General features: G+C 45.2%; 1 protein-coding gene across 5 annotated transcripts in view; it reads left to right on the plus strand.

Moving 5' to 3' along the window:
* Positions 1 to 17,925, plus strand: part of TIAM2 (TIAM Rac1 associated GEF 2) — a 243,443-nt gene that overhangs the window by 147,830 nt on the left and 77,688 nt on the right. For 4 of the 5 annotated variants that reach the window (XM_053293460.1, XM_053293477.1, XM_053293471.1 and 1 more), the window contains 3 exons: positions 5,020 to 5,187; positions 14,773 to 14,877; positions 17,281 to 17,359. In XM_053293460.1, the coding sequence (XP_053149435.1) occupies positions 5,020 to 5,187; positions 14,773 to 14,877; positions 17,281 to 17,359 (352 nt within the window). The remainder of the gene's footprint in view (positions 1 to 5,019; positions 5,188 to 14,772; positions 14,878 to 17,280; positions 17,360 to 17,925) is intronic. The other variant, XM_053293483.1, reaches the window with a different exon arrangement.

The following is a 17,925-nucleotide window of genomic DNA, read 5'->3' on the forward strand; positions in this document are numbered from 1 at the left end:
TTATATAGCAAGGAAAATTGAAAAGTTTTTCAGCTTCAGACTGAAGTTTATAAACTTCAGACTATTCTGATAGTCATAAAAGTTGAATTAAATTTCAGAACATTGAAGAAGACAACAGACAGCTTTTGAGTAAAAGGGAGACTTAATAGAATTGTTATGCAGATTGCAAAACTTAAATTCTGAATACTAATAATAAATGAGGTGAAACTTTGGACATAGCCAGAGCATGGTGCTGGCTATTTAAGAGAGAATTCTAATGAACCACAAAGCAGCTTTACAAAATAGCATTCACTGACCGTTTCCTTACCTGGAGTCTCACTTTTTCTTATTTTTTTACATGTAGTTGTGTATGTTTTTATTTTTTATATCTAGTTGCATATATGTTTTATTCATGTGGTGGTGGTTAGGCTGAGAGGATGTGACTGGGAGAGCAGGAAAGTGGGGATAGAGTGGGGGCAGCAATATCACAGGTAGCGAGCAGAGGGAGGTATGGCGGTGGGAGTTGGGCAGGCCATTACAGGGGGGAAAGGTCCAGGCAATTGAGGCCTGTTCCTTTTTCCAGCTCTTCTCCCAACCCTCTGACCCCCAGGGAGCTCTGAGAACACTCTCTCAAGGATTAGGTTGCTGCTGCTGAATGCCAGGTCCGTCAGCGCTAAAACATCTCTCATCCATGATTTGATTGTGGATGAGCATACTGACCTGGTATGTGTGATGGAGACCTGGTTGGATGAGCTGGGTGGGGTTGTCCAGATTCAATTTCAGTTTATTAGCCCACATCCAACCCAACACGGCCTCCAGCCCCCGATTCAGGACATCCACCACCTCCCTAGGATAAGGTGACAAGGAGAGATAGAGCTGAGTGTCATCCACATATTGCTGACAACTCGGTCCAAGTCCCTGGTTGACTTCTCCCAGCGGTTTTATGCAGATATTAAACAGCATGGGGGACAAGACCGAACCCTGTGGGATCCCGCAGGTCAAAGGCTATGGAGCTGAGCAGTAGTCCCACAGCACCACCTTCTGGACCCTCCCTTCAAGAAAGGACCAGAACCACTGCAACGCAATACCTCCGATTCCCATACTCGAGAGGCGGTCCAGAAGGATACCATGGTTGATGGAATCGGACGCCGCCAAGAGGTCCAGCAGAACCAATAGGGACACACTCTCCCTGTCTAGTTCCTGGCGTAGGTCATCCACTAGAGTGACCAAAGCAGCCTCAGTCCCATATCTGGGGTGGAAGCCAGATGGAAAAGGGTCCAGATAATCCGTATAATCCAAGACCCTCTACAGCTGAGACGCCACCACACAGTCTATCACCTTGCCCAAAAAGGGCAGGTTAGAGACCAGTCTATAGTTGTCTGGCTTGGAGGGATTAAGGGAGGGCTTTTTAAATAATGGTCTTACCATCGCCTCCTTGAAGCACGATGGCATCCTGCCCTCCCTTAATGAGGCATTAATAATCACCTCCAACCATCTACCTGTCCCCTCCCTGGCAGCTTTTATTAGCCATGAAGGGCAAGGGTCAAGAGCACACGATGTCGCCCGCACACTGCCCAGGATCTTGTCCACATCCTCAGGCCGCACCAACTGAAAAGAATCAAACACAATGGGACCAGATGGGACCAAAGGCACGTCTGCCGGAACTGCCAAAACTCTGGAGTCCAAATCAGCACGGATGCGAGCGACTTTGTCTGCAAAGTGACAGGCAAACTGATCACAGCGGGCTGTGGATGATTCCTCCCCCATTACCTGGGGGGATGTGTGCAGCAATGTCTTTGCTACACAAAACAGCTCTGCTGGTCTGCACTGAGCAGATGCAATGGAGGCGGAGAAAAAGCATTTCTTCGCCGCTTCCACCGCCACAGGCTAATAAACTGAAATTAAATCTGGACAAGACAGAAGTAATGTTGGTCAGTAGGAGAGCCAATCGGGATGAGGAGATTTTACCGGTTCTGGATGGGGTTGCACTCCCCTTGAAGGAGCAAGTACGCAACTTGGGGGTATTACTCGACCTGGCTCTGCTTTTGGAAGCTCAGGTGGAGGCAGTGGCCTGCGGTGCCTTTGCACGGCTTTGGCTAGTGCGTCAGCTGTGTCCCTTTCTCGAGAAGGCAGATCTGGCCACAGTTACCCATGCCTTAGTCATGTCATGGCTGGATTACTGCAACGCGCTCTACGTGGGGCTGCCCTTGAAGAATATCCGGAAACTGCAGCTAGTGCAAAATGCAGCAGCTAGGATTACATCTGGAGCTGCTCGCTGGGATCACATCAAACCCATTTTGAAAGAGCTGCACTGGCTACCAGTTTGTTTCCGGGTCCAATTCAAGGTGCTGTTTTTGACCTTTAAAGCCCTTAACGGTTTGGGCCCTGGATACCTTAGTGACCACCTGCTCCCAAGGGTTGCTGCTAGGGATGTGCAAAAAATTTTGGGCACAGATCGATCTGTGCCCGAAATGAGCAATTTCGGGTGATTCGGGGCTGAACCGAATCACCCCCGATGTCCCCCGATATTTTTCGGGGCTGAGCCGAATCACCTGAATTTCGGGGCTGAAAAATTCGGGTGATTCGGCTCATGGCCGATTTTGGGGGATTTTTTGAAGTTTTAGTGACTTTGGGGCAGTTCGGGGGCATAGAATGGGATCGGGGCAAAAAGAGTGGGGTGGGGTGGTAGTGCCTAATGGTGCAGGCTACCACCCCAATTTCAGGGGGATTGGGCAAAGGGGTGATTTTTACGGAATTTCTGAAGTTTTCGTGTCTTTGGGGCAGATTGGGGCAGAAAGTGGGGCCTGGGGCAGAAGGGTGGGGTGGGGTGGTAGTGCCTAATGGGTGGAGGCTACCACCCGTCCCCAATTTCAGAGTGATTGGCCAGAGGGCTGGATTTTGTTGATTTTCTGAGGTTTTTCTTCATAAAGTGCTTTGTGGTAGATTGATTCATTCATCATATTCATAGTAAATGCAACTGTGAAAAAGTGAAAGCGGGGTCATGAGAGTTCTTTAATTGAAAAAAATCTCATTTGCTATCATTGAATGAGAATTCACACCTCAGAAAATAAGGGAATAACATCCCTTCAGAAAAACTTCTGAGGTGTGAATTCTCATTCAATGATAGCAAATGAGATTTTTTTCAATTAAAGAACTCTCATGACCCCGCTTTCACTTTTTCACAGTTGCATTTACTATGAATATGATGAATGAATCAATCTACCACAAAGCACTTTATGAAGAAAAACCTCAGAAAATCAACAAAATCCAGCCCTCTGGCCAATCACTCTGAAATTGGGGACGGGTGGTAGCTTCCACCCATTAGGCACTATCTACCAGTCCATCCCACTCTTTTGGGGCAGATCCACTTTCTGCCCCCAATCTGCCCCAAAGACACCAAGACTTCAAAAATTCCCAAAAAATCAGCCCTCTGCCCAATCCCCCTGAAATTAGGGTGTTAGCCTCCACCCATTAGGCACTACCACTCCACCCCACCCTTTTGGGGCAGATACACTTTCTGCCCCCAAACTGCCCCAAAGACACAAAAACTGCAAAAATTCCCCAAAAATCACCCCTTTGTCCAATCCCCCTTAAATTGGGCTGATAGCCTCCACCCATTAGGCACTACCACCCCACCCCACTCTTCTGCCCCAGGCCCCACTTTCTGCCCCAATCTGCCCCAAACTGCCCCAAAGACATGAAAACTTCAGAAATTTTTCCAAAAATCACCCCTTTGCCCAATCCCCCTGAAATTGGGGTGGTAGTCTGCACCCATTAGGCACTACCACCCCACCGCACTCTTTTTGCCCAGATCCCATGCTATGCCCCCGAACTGCCCCAAAGTCACTAAAACTTCAAATATTCCCCAAAAATCAGCCCTTTGCCCAATCCCCCTGAAATTGGGGTGGTAGCTTCCACCCATTGGGCACTATCACCCCACCCCAAAATTTTGCCCCTGGGCCCTTCCCCCCGAATCGATTCGGATTTGGATTCGGGTTAAATCCGAATCCGAACCGAATCAAGGGTGATTCGGGTGGCCCATATTCGGGCACAAAACAGAACAGGGGTGATTCGGTTCGGGTCCTGAACCGAATCACCGAAAATCCGAATTGCACACCCCTAGTTGCTGCCCACTTGACAAGATCATCTGAGGGGGCTCTGCTCTGGGTGCCAACAGTGAGGAAGGCTCGGTTTTCGTGCATGCGGGGCAGTGCCTTCTCTGTTGCTGCCCCCAGACTCTGGAATGTTCTCCCAGTGGCTATTCGCTCCTTGGTCTCCATCACAGCTTTTAGGAAGCATGTTTAATCCTGGCTTTTTACCCAGGCTTTTATATGATTGACTCTGCTGCTGCTTTTTGTATTTTGTACTGTTTTTTATGCTGTGTTTTAAATTTTTAATCAGATTTGTTTTATATTTTTAGCTTAATATTTTAATTGTGTCTTTTTTACAATCTTGTTATTAAATATTGCTGTAAACTGCCTTGGGATTGTTTTAACGAGAGGTGGTATATAAATTTAACAGTAAGTAAGTAAGTAAGTAAGTAGGTAAATAAATAAATAAATAAATAAATAAATAAATAAATAAATAAGATTTTTAAGCAAAGAAGAGTGACCATGATCCAATGAGTTCCTTAGGCTGTGTGCATGCAATACCCGCCATACCCCAAATGCTTGTTTTTGTTTTGTACTTCTCTTTGTAGCTATGGCTACTGAATCTTCAGTTAGAGATAGGACATCCCTTTTGGGGAGAATTGCAACAAAAGCTATGTTGTCCATCCTTATCAGCTTGTCATGGTCTAAAGTAATTGTTCCTCCCTGAAAACTGATTCACAGTGTATTCGAAATGCCACCATAAGCTAAGGCTGGTGTATGGAAAACATTCGAGTGAAACATCTGTTAAATTTCTGATGCTTTCATTGTTAAACCATGGACTATTCTTTGTTTAAAAGCTAATCAGTAATAAATAACTGTCTTGATTGCTACTGCTGTATTAAAATTTTTCATGTGTTTCTCTCTTGCTTTCTCTCTCTTTTCCTTCCAGCAGAAGGTAGATGAATTTCTAAATATATACTGCTCGGCTCCAGAGAGTGCTGCAAAAGAGAATCCCTGGGACATCCAGTCATTTGTTCATTTTCCTGATGGCCAAGGAGTAATGTTAAGTCTCAAGCCAGATCACAGAGTAGAGGATGTTTTGGCTTTGGCATGCAAGGTACTCAATTCTGCACTAACGTAGCTTGTTAATCATGCTAGTTGAGCCTTTAAAGCCCAGTTCTGTATTGTAAATAGTAGTAAGTTAGGAGTAGCTAGAGGGTCTTTGGTAGATGATACATGACAAGTTAAGATAACATCACATAGAATCATAGAGTTGTAGAATTATAGAGTTGTAGAATCATAGAGATGGCTATCTAGTCCAACCACCTGTTCACTGTAGAAACTCTAGAGCTAGAGCATCTCCAACAGATGGCTGTCCAGCCTCCGTTTGAAGTAATCTAGTGAGGAAGAGTCCACTCCTCCCCTGGGTTCCACAAACTTCCACAACTGCTATCGTAGGTTTGTATTGAGACCCCCCTTATTCTAACAGAAGGGGCTGGAACTAGAGATGTGCATGAATAGTTTTTGTCTATTTGATTCGATCTCGAATCAAATCTCAAAAACTCGGAATCAGTTTGTTGAACTGGCCACTCTAGCTCCCCGGTTTGACAAATCAAATTGAAAATTGCGCACACAAAAATTGTGATTCGCCCATAGGGGAATTCAAATCACCCCATTGTTGCCTATGGGGAGGTCCTAGGTATACCAAAGTGGGTTGGGTGGTAGGGTATGGTGGGTGCTACCTACTACCCAGCCCGCAAAATAAATGGGCAAATGGGCAAATGGTCGATGCTTAAAAAAAAAAAAAAACTTGCTTGAAAAACTCCATAGGATCCAATGGGGGTTTAGGTTAAAAAAAAAAAAGGCCCACTTGCCCATTTCTTTTGTGGGTTGGGTGGTAGATACCCATCACACCATATCACTCAACCTGCTTTGGTGTTGCTAAGAACTACTCATGGGGAACAATGGGGTGATTCGAGTTGCCCATAGTTCCCTGTGGCTACAACAAACAAGTGCACAATTGTGCAACCTTGTCTTGAAAAACACTGCAGGCAACACAGTAAAAGGGAATCCTCCCGACACACATTTCAAACATAGCCCAAAATTGGCCAAAAAGAATCACTGACCCAAAATACACTGCCAGTCACGGTGCTTGCGCTGCAGTAACATCATTGGCACGTTGCTGTCTTTTACACACACTCATGTCCCCTTACTTCAGCATTACAACAGCTGCCACAGCAGCACCTTGGGCAGCCAGCAAGCCATAACCTCAGCTAGAATGTTTTCATCCGTATTTTGACTGAGTACACCTTGCAGTGCAGATTGTAGAGCAGTGAGTGAAGCACAAGTTAGTCTCAAGTCCAGACATGGAGCTATTGTCATTCAAATCAAGTGTCGGCATGGGCAACTGTGCCCTCCATTGGCTGTGGGGAGGGAACAGGGAGTGGGGAGGCTAAAGGAGGAAGTTAAAAAATGTATTTAAGGGCTGCTTGAGCAGAGAGAGCCATTGCTGTTTGTATCTTGGGAGAGAAGGCTCAGAGAAAGACTGAAGCAGTACTGAGAGCAGTGGTGGTGGTAGTCTGGGCTGGCTTGCTGGCCACCCTGACTACTTGGCCCCCAGTGAGTGGAGAGAGAGAGAGAGAGAGCTGCTGGACTTACCTGTCTCAGTGTATTTTTCCTTTAAATTTGCAGTGACAACAACTGCTTTAATTTTTCCCCGGTCTTTAAAAAAAATGGTACTATTTAACTGGATGTTGCTTAGGAATACTATTTTCTTCTTCTTGCTTGTAGCCAGCCCCACTCCCAGTGGTTTTAATAACTGGGGTGCTACTGTGCTGACCCCCCCCCATATTATTTTAAAATTTCACCAGCAGCCTCAGTGGCTTAACTGGTTGCTGCTTGGAATCCCAACCCCTCCCCCCCACAAGTTTATTGCTTTTGGACCCCCCCAAAGAAACCCCCCAAAACTTCATATTGTTTGTAGCTAGCTAGTCCCCAGTGGTTTTACTAACTGAGGTGCTGCTGTGCTGGGGTATTTTTTTAAATCTTGTAGTCCCAAGCTGCACCTCCTCTTTGCTGTGGCACTTTGGACTGAATTTGTTATTGTTTTGGGAGGCTGGTGTGCTGTGACTTCTGCCCAGGCTCTCTCTCACCATTTCCCTTTTTGGGGGGGTCTTTTTTGTTTTGATAGGGTGGGTGGGTGTATGTCTGGTGCCCACCTCCTCTCTGTTGAGTCCCGGTGTCTGCTCGGCCCAAGAGTGCCTCCAGGAGCAACACTTGGCAGACTCCAGCCAAAGACACCGCTGGAAGCCCACAGCCAAGTTCGCCAGAATGTGAGAGACACCCCCTCCCCCACCTTGGTCAGGTTCAGTTCTTTGATAAGGTATCGTTTGGGGAAGGGAGAGACTAGGTGGCAAGACTGTAGGACAGGAGGGGTAGGTTAGAGAGAGGCCGCAGTAATCCCCTGCTCTTCTTTGCCTTCCCATCCCTTTGACTTGCCCCATTATTGCTCGGGTCCCTCCAAAAACAGCCTCCCCCCCCATGAAGCCTGCTTCCTTATTTGAGCGTTTTTCCTAGTTTCTGTGGGTTCACCATAGTGCTATAGAAAGAGCTTTGTGTGGCACACTAAGCATAAATACAGTCGTCCCTCGCCAACCATGAGGGTTTCATTCCCACAAAACCTTGCGGTTGGCAAGGCATTGAAACCAATGGAAAACAGGGGTTTAGGCGAACCGTGACCATGAAATCAACTAAAAATCAAGGGGGAAATGCTCAAAAAACCGTCCCAGAATCATCAAATTCCCTGCGTTTTGATAGGAATGAGCAAATTGACCCCCTTGAAAATTCCTGGAAACACCTCCCCCACCCCACACCATTCAAATGCACTTTAAAATCACCAGGAGTCAGCAAGGGTCACCAGGAATCAGCTAGAGTTGCCAAGAGTCACCAAGAGGAGTGAGCAGATTGAGCCCCTTGAAAAGTCCTGAACCCGCCCCTTTCTCCCCACAAACCTCTCAAATGCACTTTAAATTCATAAGAATACAGCAGAACACAGGAAATCTTAATGAGAAGCTTTTCCTACCTGACAGCCATGCAGATGGTCAGGATGCTGAAGAAGAGAGGTAGGAGGGATGTGGTGGGTTGGCAATCAGGGGGAAAGGGAACTGTGGGAGGAGTGGGGAGGGGTGGCTCAGGGGGGATTTTTAAGGGGAAGTGGGGGGTAGCAACCTCCTACTCCTCCCATGGTGATGCACCTTCTGTTGCAGGAAGTTCACAGCTGCTCTCCAAAGTGCCAGGCCGCTCTGGAATGCCAGGCTGTGCTCTCTTGAGGAAGCTCAGGAGGGTTGGCTGAGGTCTTTTTGGACCTCTGCATAGGGCTATATCAGTTCATTCAGTCCCCACCTGAATGTCAGGTTGTGCTGCATAAAGGGGTCCATGTCCACTGCCTCATCTGCCAGCTCTGAGGCATGTTTCAGGAACGTGTTGATCTTATCCAGGGTCAAGTTTGCTGTGGCCCTGCAGTCTTCCTCTTTTTCACCAGCTTCTTCCTGATCACTGGAGGATTTGATCAGGGCCTCGAGGTCTTGCTCTGTGAGGTCCTCAGAGTGTGACTCCAGGAGCTCAGCAACTTCAGCCGGCTGGATGTCCTCAGAGCCCTCACCGCCAAGTCGCCTGGCACAAGCCACTATCCTCCCATCCTCTTGCTCTGCAACTGGCACAGCAGTGCTGTCTCTCACAGCCTGCTTCCACACCTTCCTCCAGCAGGCATTCAGAGTGCTGCTCCTAACCTCATCCATCATCTCCTTGATGATGGTCAAGGCATGGGCGATGTTGTAGCCCTTCTAGGCTTTCTTCAGGGGCATGTTGGGGTCTCCATTCATCAAGAAGTATGTGCTCAAAGTTCCGCCTGGTGTAGGAGCTCTTGAAAGCCTGGTTGATGCCTTGGTCCATCAGCTGGATGAGTGATGTGATGTTTGGAGGCATGGACACCACTTCCACAATGGGGTGGGCAAGCAACAGGTCTGGAGGATGCCCTGGGGCATTGTCCCAACAGCAGCAGCACCTTGAAATCCAGGTTCTTCTCTCTTAGGTAGTGTTCCACCTCATGCACAAAGCAGTAGTTAAACCAAGACATAAGAACAGCCCTGCTGGATCAGGCCCAAGTTCCATCTAGTCCAGCATCCTGTTTAGCACAGTGGCCCACCAGATGCCACTGGAAGCCTCAGACAGGAGTTGAGGGCAAGCCCTCTCTCCTGCTGTTACTCCCCTGCAACTGGTACTTATAGCAATAGCAATAGCACTTACATTTATATACCGCTTTATAGCCGGAGCTCTCTAAGCGGTTTACAATGATTTAGCATATTGCCCCCAACATTCTGGGTACTCATTTTACCGACCTCGGAAGGATGGAAGGCTGAGTCAACCTTGAGCCCCTGGTCAGGATCGAACTTGTAACCTTCTGGTTACAGGGCGGCAGTTTTACCACTGCGCCACCAGGGGCTCATAATTAGAGGCATCTTGCCTTTGAGGCTGGACATGAAGATGGTGTACATTACCCAGGCTTTCGTGTTCGCTGCCCAGAACACAGGGAGGTGTTTTATGTTCTTGCCCTTTAGTGCCCGTTGATTCTTGGACTGATAGACCAGCATGGGCACACCAGTGAAATTTTGCGGGAATGAGATATCGCGGATACTCAAGTCGCGTTTGGCAAGATTGGTATCAATTGCTCAGTCACGGATACGCAGAACTGTGATTAGGAAAACCATGGTTGGCGAGGGACTACTGTCAATCTCACACCCTTGGGCGCACACCCCCTTAAAGACACCCCCCCCCTCATCAGAGTCCCTCATGGCACACTGGCAAGGGCAGGAACATGAGGGGAATCAATTTAAGTCTGATCAGGGCTGATTTGATTCAACTGTGAGTCAGCCCCTTCCTTTAATCGGTGATTCAATTTGTGGTCAAATCCGTGAATCGCCCCCAATTTGGCATGAATTGAATTGCACATCTCTAGCTGGAACACTTTCCCTTTGAGGAAAGGCTACATTGTTTGCTATGTTTTAGTTCAGTTTAGTTGGTACTATCGGGAGACATGATTGAGCTTTATAAAAGTATGGCTGTTATGGAGAAAGCAGAGTTTCCCTTCATCTCTCACAACACTAGAACTAGGAGTCATCCAATGAAACTGGCAGGAGATTTAGGATGGACAAAAGGACTGTGTACTTTTCACACAGCCCATAATCAGTCTATTGAATTTGCTGCCACAGGATGTAGTGATGGCCACTAACTTAGATGACTTTAAAAGAGGATTAGACAAATAATTGGAGGACAAATAGTCTTGCTGGCTGTGTGCTACGTCCATGCTCCAAGGCAGGATTCCTCTAAATACTAGTTGCAGTCGGACAACTGCAGGAGAGAAGTATGCCTTTCTCACCTGCTTGTGAGGTCCCCAGAAACATCTGCTTGGCCACTGTGGGAAACGGAACACTGGGCTAGATAGAACTCTGGTCTCATCAGCAGGGCTCTTGTGTTATATCTGACTCTGATCTAACACATAGGAATGCAATCATAAATCTTAGTGACATGAATGCAACTTTTGTACAAATGCACCAAATCTCAGTAAGAGACTGATAGCCTCTTCAAACTTCTTGAGGAGGATATCAGTCTAGCCATTGATTACCTTGAAACAATTCTAGGAATATTCAAGCCCAATTTAAGCCTAATTAACTTGCTGGTTTTAATGGGACCTAAGCGGAATAAGCATAGCTGTATTTATTTGTGTGTATGGGTAGGAGTGGTGGAGACAGTCCTGGGACTGATGTCTGCTCACTCCTGATACCTCTTTTCAACCAAAGTTCCCAAAGCGGTTCAGATGATGGATAGATAGAAATAATTTTTTTTAAATGAAATAAAATTATTAGATACACTTTACCAGTACTGGTAACTGGAATTTAAACTGGGAGGTCCAGTCTTATGGATTCACTTTGTCTGCAACAAGTGGAGCAGCTAGACTCCCCACGTGGCAAGTTCCTCATTCCTATTTTAGATTGGTCAACATTATGCCAGTTTTCCTTTTCGTCTAGCCCTCCTGCAGATGTTGGCCTACAACTACCATAATCCCTGATTATTGCCCCTGTGGCTGGGGATTATGCGAGCTGTTGTCCAAAAACAGCTGGAGGGCTGAAGCTGAGCAGCCTTGGTCTAGTGGGACTGTCCATAAAAGCTCCATATAAAAGAACTGCCTGTGATTATATAGCAAAATAGAAAATTACAGTTAAGCTTTTTCCTTGTACCACTACTAAATTAAAAAGGATGCTAAATCATCTTAGCTGTGATTAAACCCAACACAGAACAAAGATATTATTTTGTCATTGCTCATATCTGTGTTCAGTCTTAATATCCCATGGACTTTAGTTTCTGTTTATATAACTGGTGTAATGTGGCATTAGCCACCTAATGGTGCAGTGGGTAAATGGATTGTCTACCAGGCTAGAGGTTGCCGGTTCGAATCCCCACTGCTATGTTTCCCAGACTATGGGAAACACCTATATCGGGCAGCAGAGATATAGGAAGGTGCTGAAAGGCATCATCTCATACTGCGCAGGAGATGGCAATGGTAAACCCCTCCTGTATTCTACCAAAGACAACCACAGAGCTCTGTGGTTGCCAGGAGTCAACACCGACTCCACGGCACACTTTACCTTTACTTTTAATGAGGCATTATGAACCAGAAAGGAAAGGAACGTTATTGTAGGCAATCCCTGTTAGGCCACTAGGTGGCATGAGAGAACTGAAGTCTGGGGAAAAGGTTTTGAGAAAAGCATTTTTACTTCAATATAGAAGCTTTCCGGGAAGAACTATAAGAATTTGTATAACATTTCATGAAAGCAAAATATTTCCTCATTATGTTGTGGCAGAATGTATATTTAGAGAAACTATTTAACTTTTTATTTTGTGTATATCACTTCATTGATCTGAAATTATTTTGATTTTTTAAAATTTCAATTAAAACTTCTTTTCTGTTTTATCTTTCTTTCTATGCTGAATATTTTAATGTTTTTCATAAGCAGTCTCTTAATGCTGACTCCTTTCTGCTACATCTTTCCTGGTTCTTTTTTCTTACATTTCCATACTTCTCTGGTGAGTGTTGGGAATCTTTGTGTTTTAGCACAACATGGTGTTTGTGTATATTTGTTTGTGTATGGATTTGTTTGTGTATGGTGCAAGGGGGTTGGTAAAAGAGAAAGGGGAGCATAGTCTGCTAAATTCCCCTTGGCTTCCATGGGATTTAAGACATTTGACTTTGACTGTGGCATAGGTTCAGTTGAATGGCTCTTCCTCATTACCTGCTAATTTATTATTGGTATACTGGAACAAGAGAATGATAATTAGATTCTACAAATTATGATCACATTTCAGTCCCCCCCCCAGCTGATTCATGTAAACAAATATCAGACCTAGGGGAATTCAGAGAAAACAATTAGCATACACAATACAAGAGCGTTAAAAAATGGCAACATACCAATTGTCTTAGGTTCTTAAAGCCTAAAATCATTACATAATCTGTAATCTGCTTCCTGCCAAGTATTTAAGAGGAATTTATTTTAAAGCTGAAAAATTATCTTTTAATATTATGCATGCAAATGAAAGGGATTCCATAGCCATTACAATTTATTTTGCCAGTGGATCTGTGGAACTCAGTGGCACCGGAAACAGTTATAACGTATCTTAGATTCTGTTAAAGAACAAAGCAAATTGAGTTGACATATCTGACTGAAAGTAGGGGGCGAGAGCAACACTAAGCTGTAAGGGCAGCAGACAGTATCTATCCCAAAGCCGAAATTTTGGGGAGGGGGTATAGCATGGCTCACAAACGTTTTCAAGTCCACCCACCCAAAAGCTCCCTGAAATTTTGCTATTTTATGGGTGGTAATTTTTCATCATGTACTGAGACAGGTGGACTGTGTTCCCAGTCTTCTTGATCTACTTTGGCAGGTAAGGAGATGCAGTGAAGCAGAGGGAACAAAACCAAACTGAGTTATAACCTGACAATTCTTCTTCCCTCCTCCATTCAGACCGTAGGCCAAGAAAAGTCCTTGCATTACCCTCTGTCTGAATGGAATGGGGGGAAAGCTTTGCTGGAAGGGAGGTAGTGGAGCTATTCCCGCCGCGCCCCGCCCCCCCCCGCCATAGAATTTCTGGTTAAACCCTTCCTGTAGTAGGTGGCATTTGCGGAAAGCACTGTGCATTACAGAGATGTATTGGGCAGAAATTCATCTGTACATATCTAATTAGTGATTGAGGAAGATATACCTTTTGAATTTCTGCCTGGACACAATCTTCCTCAGCTCAATCTTGAGCTGAAAGATCACAGCATAATGTAGGTATGTGGTGCCTAATGTGTATACAAAGTTTTTATCGCTTAAATGGTGTGAATGTCAAGGTGACCAACTTAAATTACAGTTCTACAATTTTTGGAGAACGAGTGACAATTGTAATCACCCTAACTCGGATCTTAAACCAAAGGTTTATTGACACTTTATGTATCAGAGCGTGCTTAGCTGTCATTCTTAGCAAAATATAAACTGCCGAAGAAGACGGAATCTAAATGCATTCTCTGAATAGTGCTGGCATTTAAGTAAAATAAAATTAAATAAAAGAATGGAGGATGATATAGAGCATCAGGTTTTAAGAAATTTATTATTCAATAGATAGATATGTTTTATTGATGTAATAAGCAATTAATTGGACCTTTTTTGCCAGCTGTTTTTGCCAGTTTCTTGCCTCTATCATAGGCTCATGTCTATGATAGTGAATTGATACAAACTAGGCAGGATTGCATCCAGTACTGTGTATTTGCTCATCCATATCTAATGAAATTGCGTGTGTGTTGGTTAAGCTGGCTTTTTTTTTTTTAAAGAAAGAATTTTCAAAGAAATATATACATTTCAATCTAGTGAGAAGTGAGTACAGTACTTAAATTATGTTCTGCTAAATTACCTTGTTGTGCTGAATATCATGCAGTTGAGCTACCATGTGCATCCATGAAGATGATCTATTCCATTTGCAGCTGTTGCACTACTGACCTTCAAAATAAGAATGTGCAGCCTTGACAGTATCCCCCATTTTTAAGGAATAGCACTTAAAGGGTTGCGCTCCATAAGGCCAATATTCCTTTTCCTTTATTTAGCTTCCTGGAGATAACACGTTGTGAAAAATAGGTGGTTCATGATCTTAGAGGAAATTGGCAGTAAAAATACAGTAAAAGCCAGCACATATGTAATACCCTTCTCTTAACAGCCTGTGTGCACAAATGCATTTTATACATCAGATGTATATGTTTCACTGAGCAGAAGTAAGCCATCTGGAAGATCTATAGAAATGAAAAGATGCCAGTGTAAGCTGAAGAAGAGAACAAAGTTCACAGTTTATTTACACATCTTGCCACTCAGTTAATTTTACACACAGGAAGTAACACTATAAACCTCTGGGGTTTTAGAAACAAGCAAAAACTCCATTGCTGTGCAAACTTTACAGTGAGGTTTGTTTGTTTATAGTGGTGTGTGTTGGCTTATTTTGGAAATAACTCATTGAAGATAGCCTCCGCATAACTTGAAGGACCATTTCTGTGTATATCTGTTGTGACATTTGGACTTGTACAAATAACTTCTGAATTCCAGAATACATTCTTTTAATCCCGTAGATTAAGCAGCTGGAACCAAGACACTATGGCCTACAGCTCAGAAAGCTTATTGATGAAAATGTTGACCGCTATATTCCTGAAGCATATGAATACATCCAAGACCAGGCAAGTAGCACTTGCTGTAAAGATATGAGATCTGTTGTTTGTAGGACTTTATTCTTAATCTGACCAACTATTGCAAGACTTGAGCAGTTGGCCTAAACGCTACAACAAGTGCATTATTAATGTTTTAGTCTAAAAGCCATCTTCCTAGCTTCTAATGAGGCTAGAGGTGCCAACAGGATTTTCTGGGCCTAGTACACTGTGTGTGGATTGGGCTCCCTGCCCACGAGCTACTGGCAAGAACTGAAGCTTATGTAGTATTGTGTCACCATACAATTACAACTTCAACCTCTTCCATTTGTATCTCATCCTTTCCCCAAGGAGCTTAGAGCTCCCCTTACTTTATCTTCAGAATAATCCTCTGGCCTAAGTTATGCTGAAAGTTCGTGACTGGGCCAGGGTCACCCACTGAGCTTCATGGATCATGAGTGGGGACTTGAATCCAGATCTTCCTGGTCTAAGTCCAACACTCTAATAATTGTGCCAGGCGCATAGCAAGTTTGGATTGCGTCCTGGGACAAAAAAGTGAAATTGGGCCCCACCTTCTTCTCCTTCCCCCCACCCCTATGTCTTTACTGCAGAAGAACTTAAGAGCATGATGAAAAACAAAACACACTCTGTACACCTTTTTCTCCTGCTCGTAGGCAAATATTGCACACTTCTCACTCAGGCAGACCCTCAGGCAGACACACGAGCCATGGCTTTGAAACATTTTAAAATATATATGTATACCCATGACAATCATGTCATAGTATCATACATCAACAGTACTTTTACTTATTCACCTTTTCAGGCGCTTGCTCTCTCTCTCCCTCCCCGCCATACCCCAATGAAAGTTTTCCATGGGAAGAAGAGTCCCAGACTTCACCCCAGGATTTAGTGGGTAAACTGAACCTAGTCACCAAAGAGTGTTTGGGCAGGAAAGGTATTATGGTTTTATCCTTCTCTTAAGAAGGGCAGAATTCAAAGAGGGCTCCTAAGCTCCTTTACTTGTCTCAGGGGTGGAGCCACCATTGGGCAGATGAGTTCAAAGAACCAGGGCTGCCCCCCCCAGAGGCCACACCTCGTGGCCCCAGACATGCACCCCCCCATCTGAGAGACACGGAGGGCGTTATTTCACTCCCAAATGAGGCCGTGCGGCCCCGTTTGGGACCGAAATCAGCCCGTAATGCATTGGCAGTGTGGCCAGAGTGACTCTCCCTGCCTTTTAAAGGCAGGGAGAACCTCTCCTGGCCTCGCTGCCAATGCAGAGAGCCGCTCTCCCTCCCAAACGTAGCTGTGCAGCCCCATTTGGGAGGAAGACCATGCCCCCAGGTCTGCCCCATGATGCGGGGGGCGGGGCCAGGGGGCCGCAGCAGCGGCCGAACACGGGCTGCCGCCAACCTCTCTCCACCACTGACTTGTCTCAGCTTTGGGAGGTAAGTGGGAAAGGGAGAGCAACAGGTAGCATCTCTCCTTCCTCCTCCTCTCACAACTGGCTGGCTGATCTCAGCAACATTTTCCTGGCTGTTGAGCCTGTCAAGCTGAGGGAAAGGTGGGCTGAACCTGAGCACTAGCCAGCCCATCAGAGGGAGAGAGAGATGCTTCTAGATACTCCTCCGCCTCATGGAGAGTTGGGGTGTGCACAAAACCGCTTTGCCCAGTTCAGTTCGAGACCAAATCAGACTCGAACAGAACCAGGCATATTTGGTTTTGTGCACCCCCGAACACACCCTGGCTCAGCTCAAATTCAAGCTGGTTTGGAGGTTCAAACATTAAAAAAAATTTTTTAAGGACTCACTCCCCTCAGGGGTATGCTGCCAGGGGGGGGGGCGTTTTCAGTGATTCCCCCTCTCCCGCAGCCTCCCCTAGTCTTGAAATGGCCTGGTTTGGATGGTTTCCAACCCATTCTGGGCCTCTGTGTACTGGCAATGGCCATTTTGGAGGCCAGCACACATGCACAATGGCCATCTGCGTGACCCTGGTGAGTCGTCATCTTCTTTTTAAAAAAAAGTTTTTTAAAAAATATCTGAACCTCCAAACTGGCACCGGGCGGAGGCAGTGTGTGTGTGGGGGTGGGGGCGTAGTGGGGGGTGGTGGTTTCAGCTTGACCTCAAGCCAAACCCGGGCCAGTCCAGCTTGAAGGTGAGCCCTTGAGCTGGACCAGTTTAGTGTCAAACCGGCTTGAGGTTGAGTCGGATCGCACATCTATTGGAGAGGCTTATTGCTTGAAGCCGAGATGAGTGGTGCTTAGAAACAGCAACCTGACGGTATAGCAACCTTAATGGCAACTCTTTGTCATAGCTGCCGAGTACAGAGAACGCAGAGAACTTGCATTTTGGGCTGTATAAAAATGTGTTAAATAAATAAATTATGCAGCTCTGTCTCTTCATAATTCAGTACTAGGTGGTGTTTTCTCTCTTGCAGATGTATGATGAAATAGAAATATTTCCCTTAAGCATCTTCGAGGTGCATCTTACTAAGAATGAGGGTGTAACTGATTTTGGTAAGTCTACTCTGTCCAGTGTCCCTGTCTTCTATTTTGTCTAGATCGCCTCTCCTTCTCTTTACTTTTCTCCCTTTAAAAACTTGTAGAATTCAGACTGTAAGGCCTTCTTTATTTTAAATTATTGTGCGATGCCTTTACAGTTTTGGACACAAAATAAATATCTTTCCTTCTTCATTTCTCCTGTCAGAAGAGCTAAAGTGTTTTGCACATTGCAGTTGTCTCCAAATACGTGTGCAGCAGTTGCATTTGAGTGCAAATGACAAACCCCATGGGAAGGCATTTCAAGTGGCCTCTATTATGATATTCATAATGTGTGCATGACCTTACACAACTTCTGTTTACTTAATGACTGTAGAACGGTTTCACCTTGATTATTTGTTCTAAATGGCAAGGCAGCTCCTAGTTCAGGGTGTACAATTTTACCTTGAGAGCAAGCAAAAACAAAATTCATTAAAAGTCCATTCACAGTGCATGCATAAAGCACACTTACATTGGGATGTTTGAGACTGTGCAGGTTTCAGTGCATCAGCACTGCGTAAGAAAGTTTGTAGGGCTTGGTTCCT

The sequence above is a fragment of the Hemicordylus capensis genome, chromosome 1 (genome assembly GCF_027244095.1).
Source record: "Hemicordylus capensis ecotype Gifberg chromosome 1, rHemCap1.1.pri, whole genome shotgun sequence".
NCBI classification, from domain to species: Eukaryota; Metazoa; Chordata; class Lepidosauria; order Squamata; family Cordylidae; genus Hemicordylus; species Hemicordylus capensis.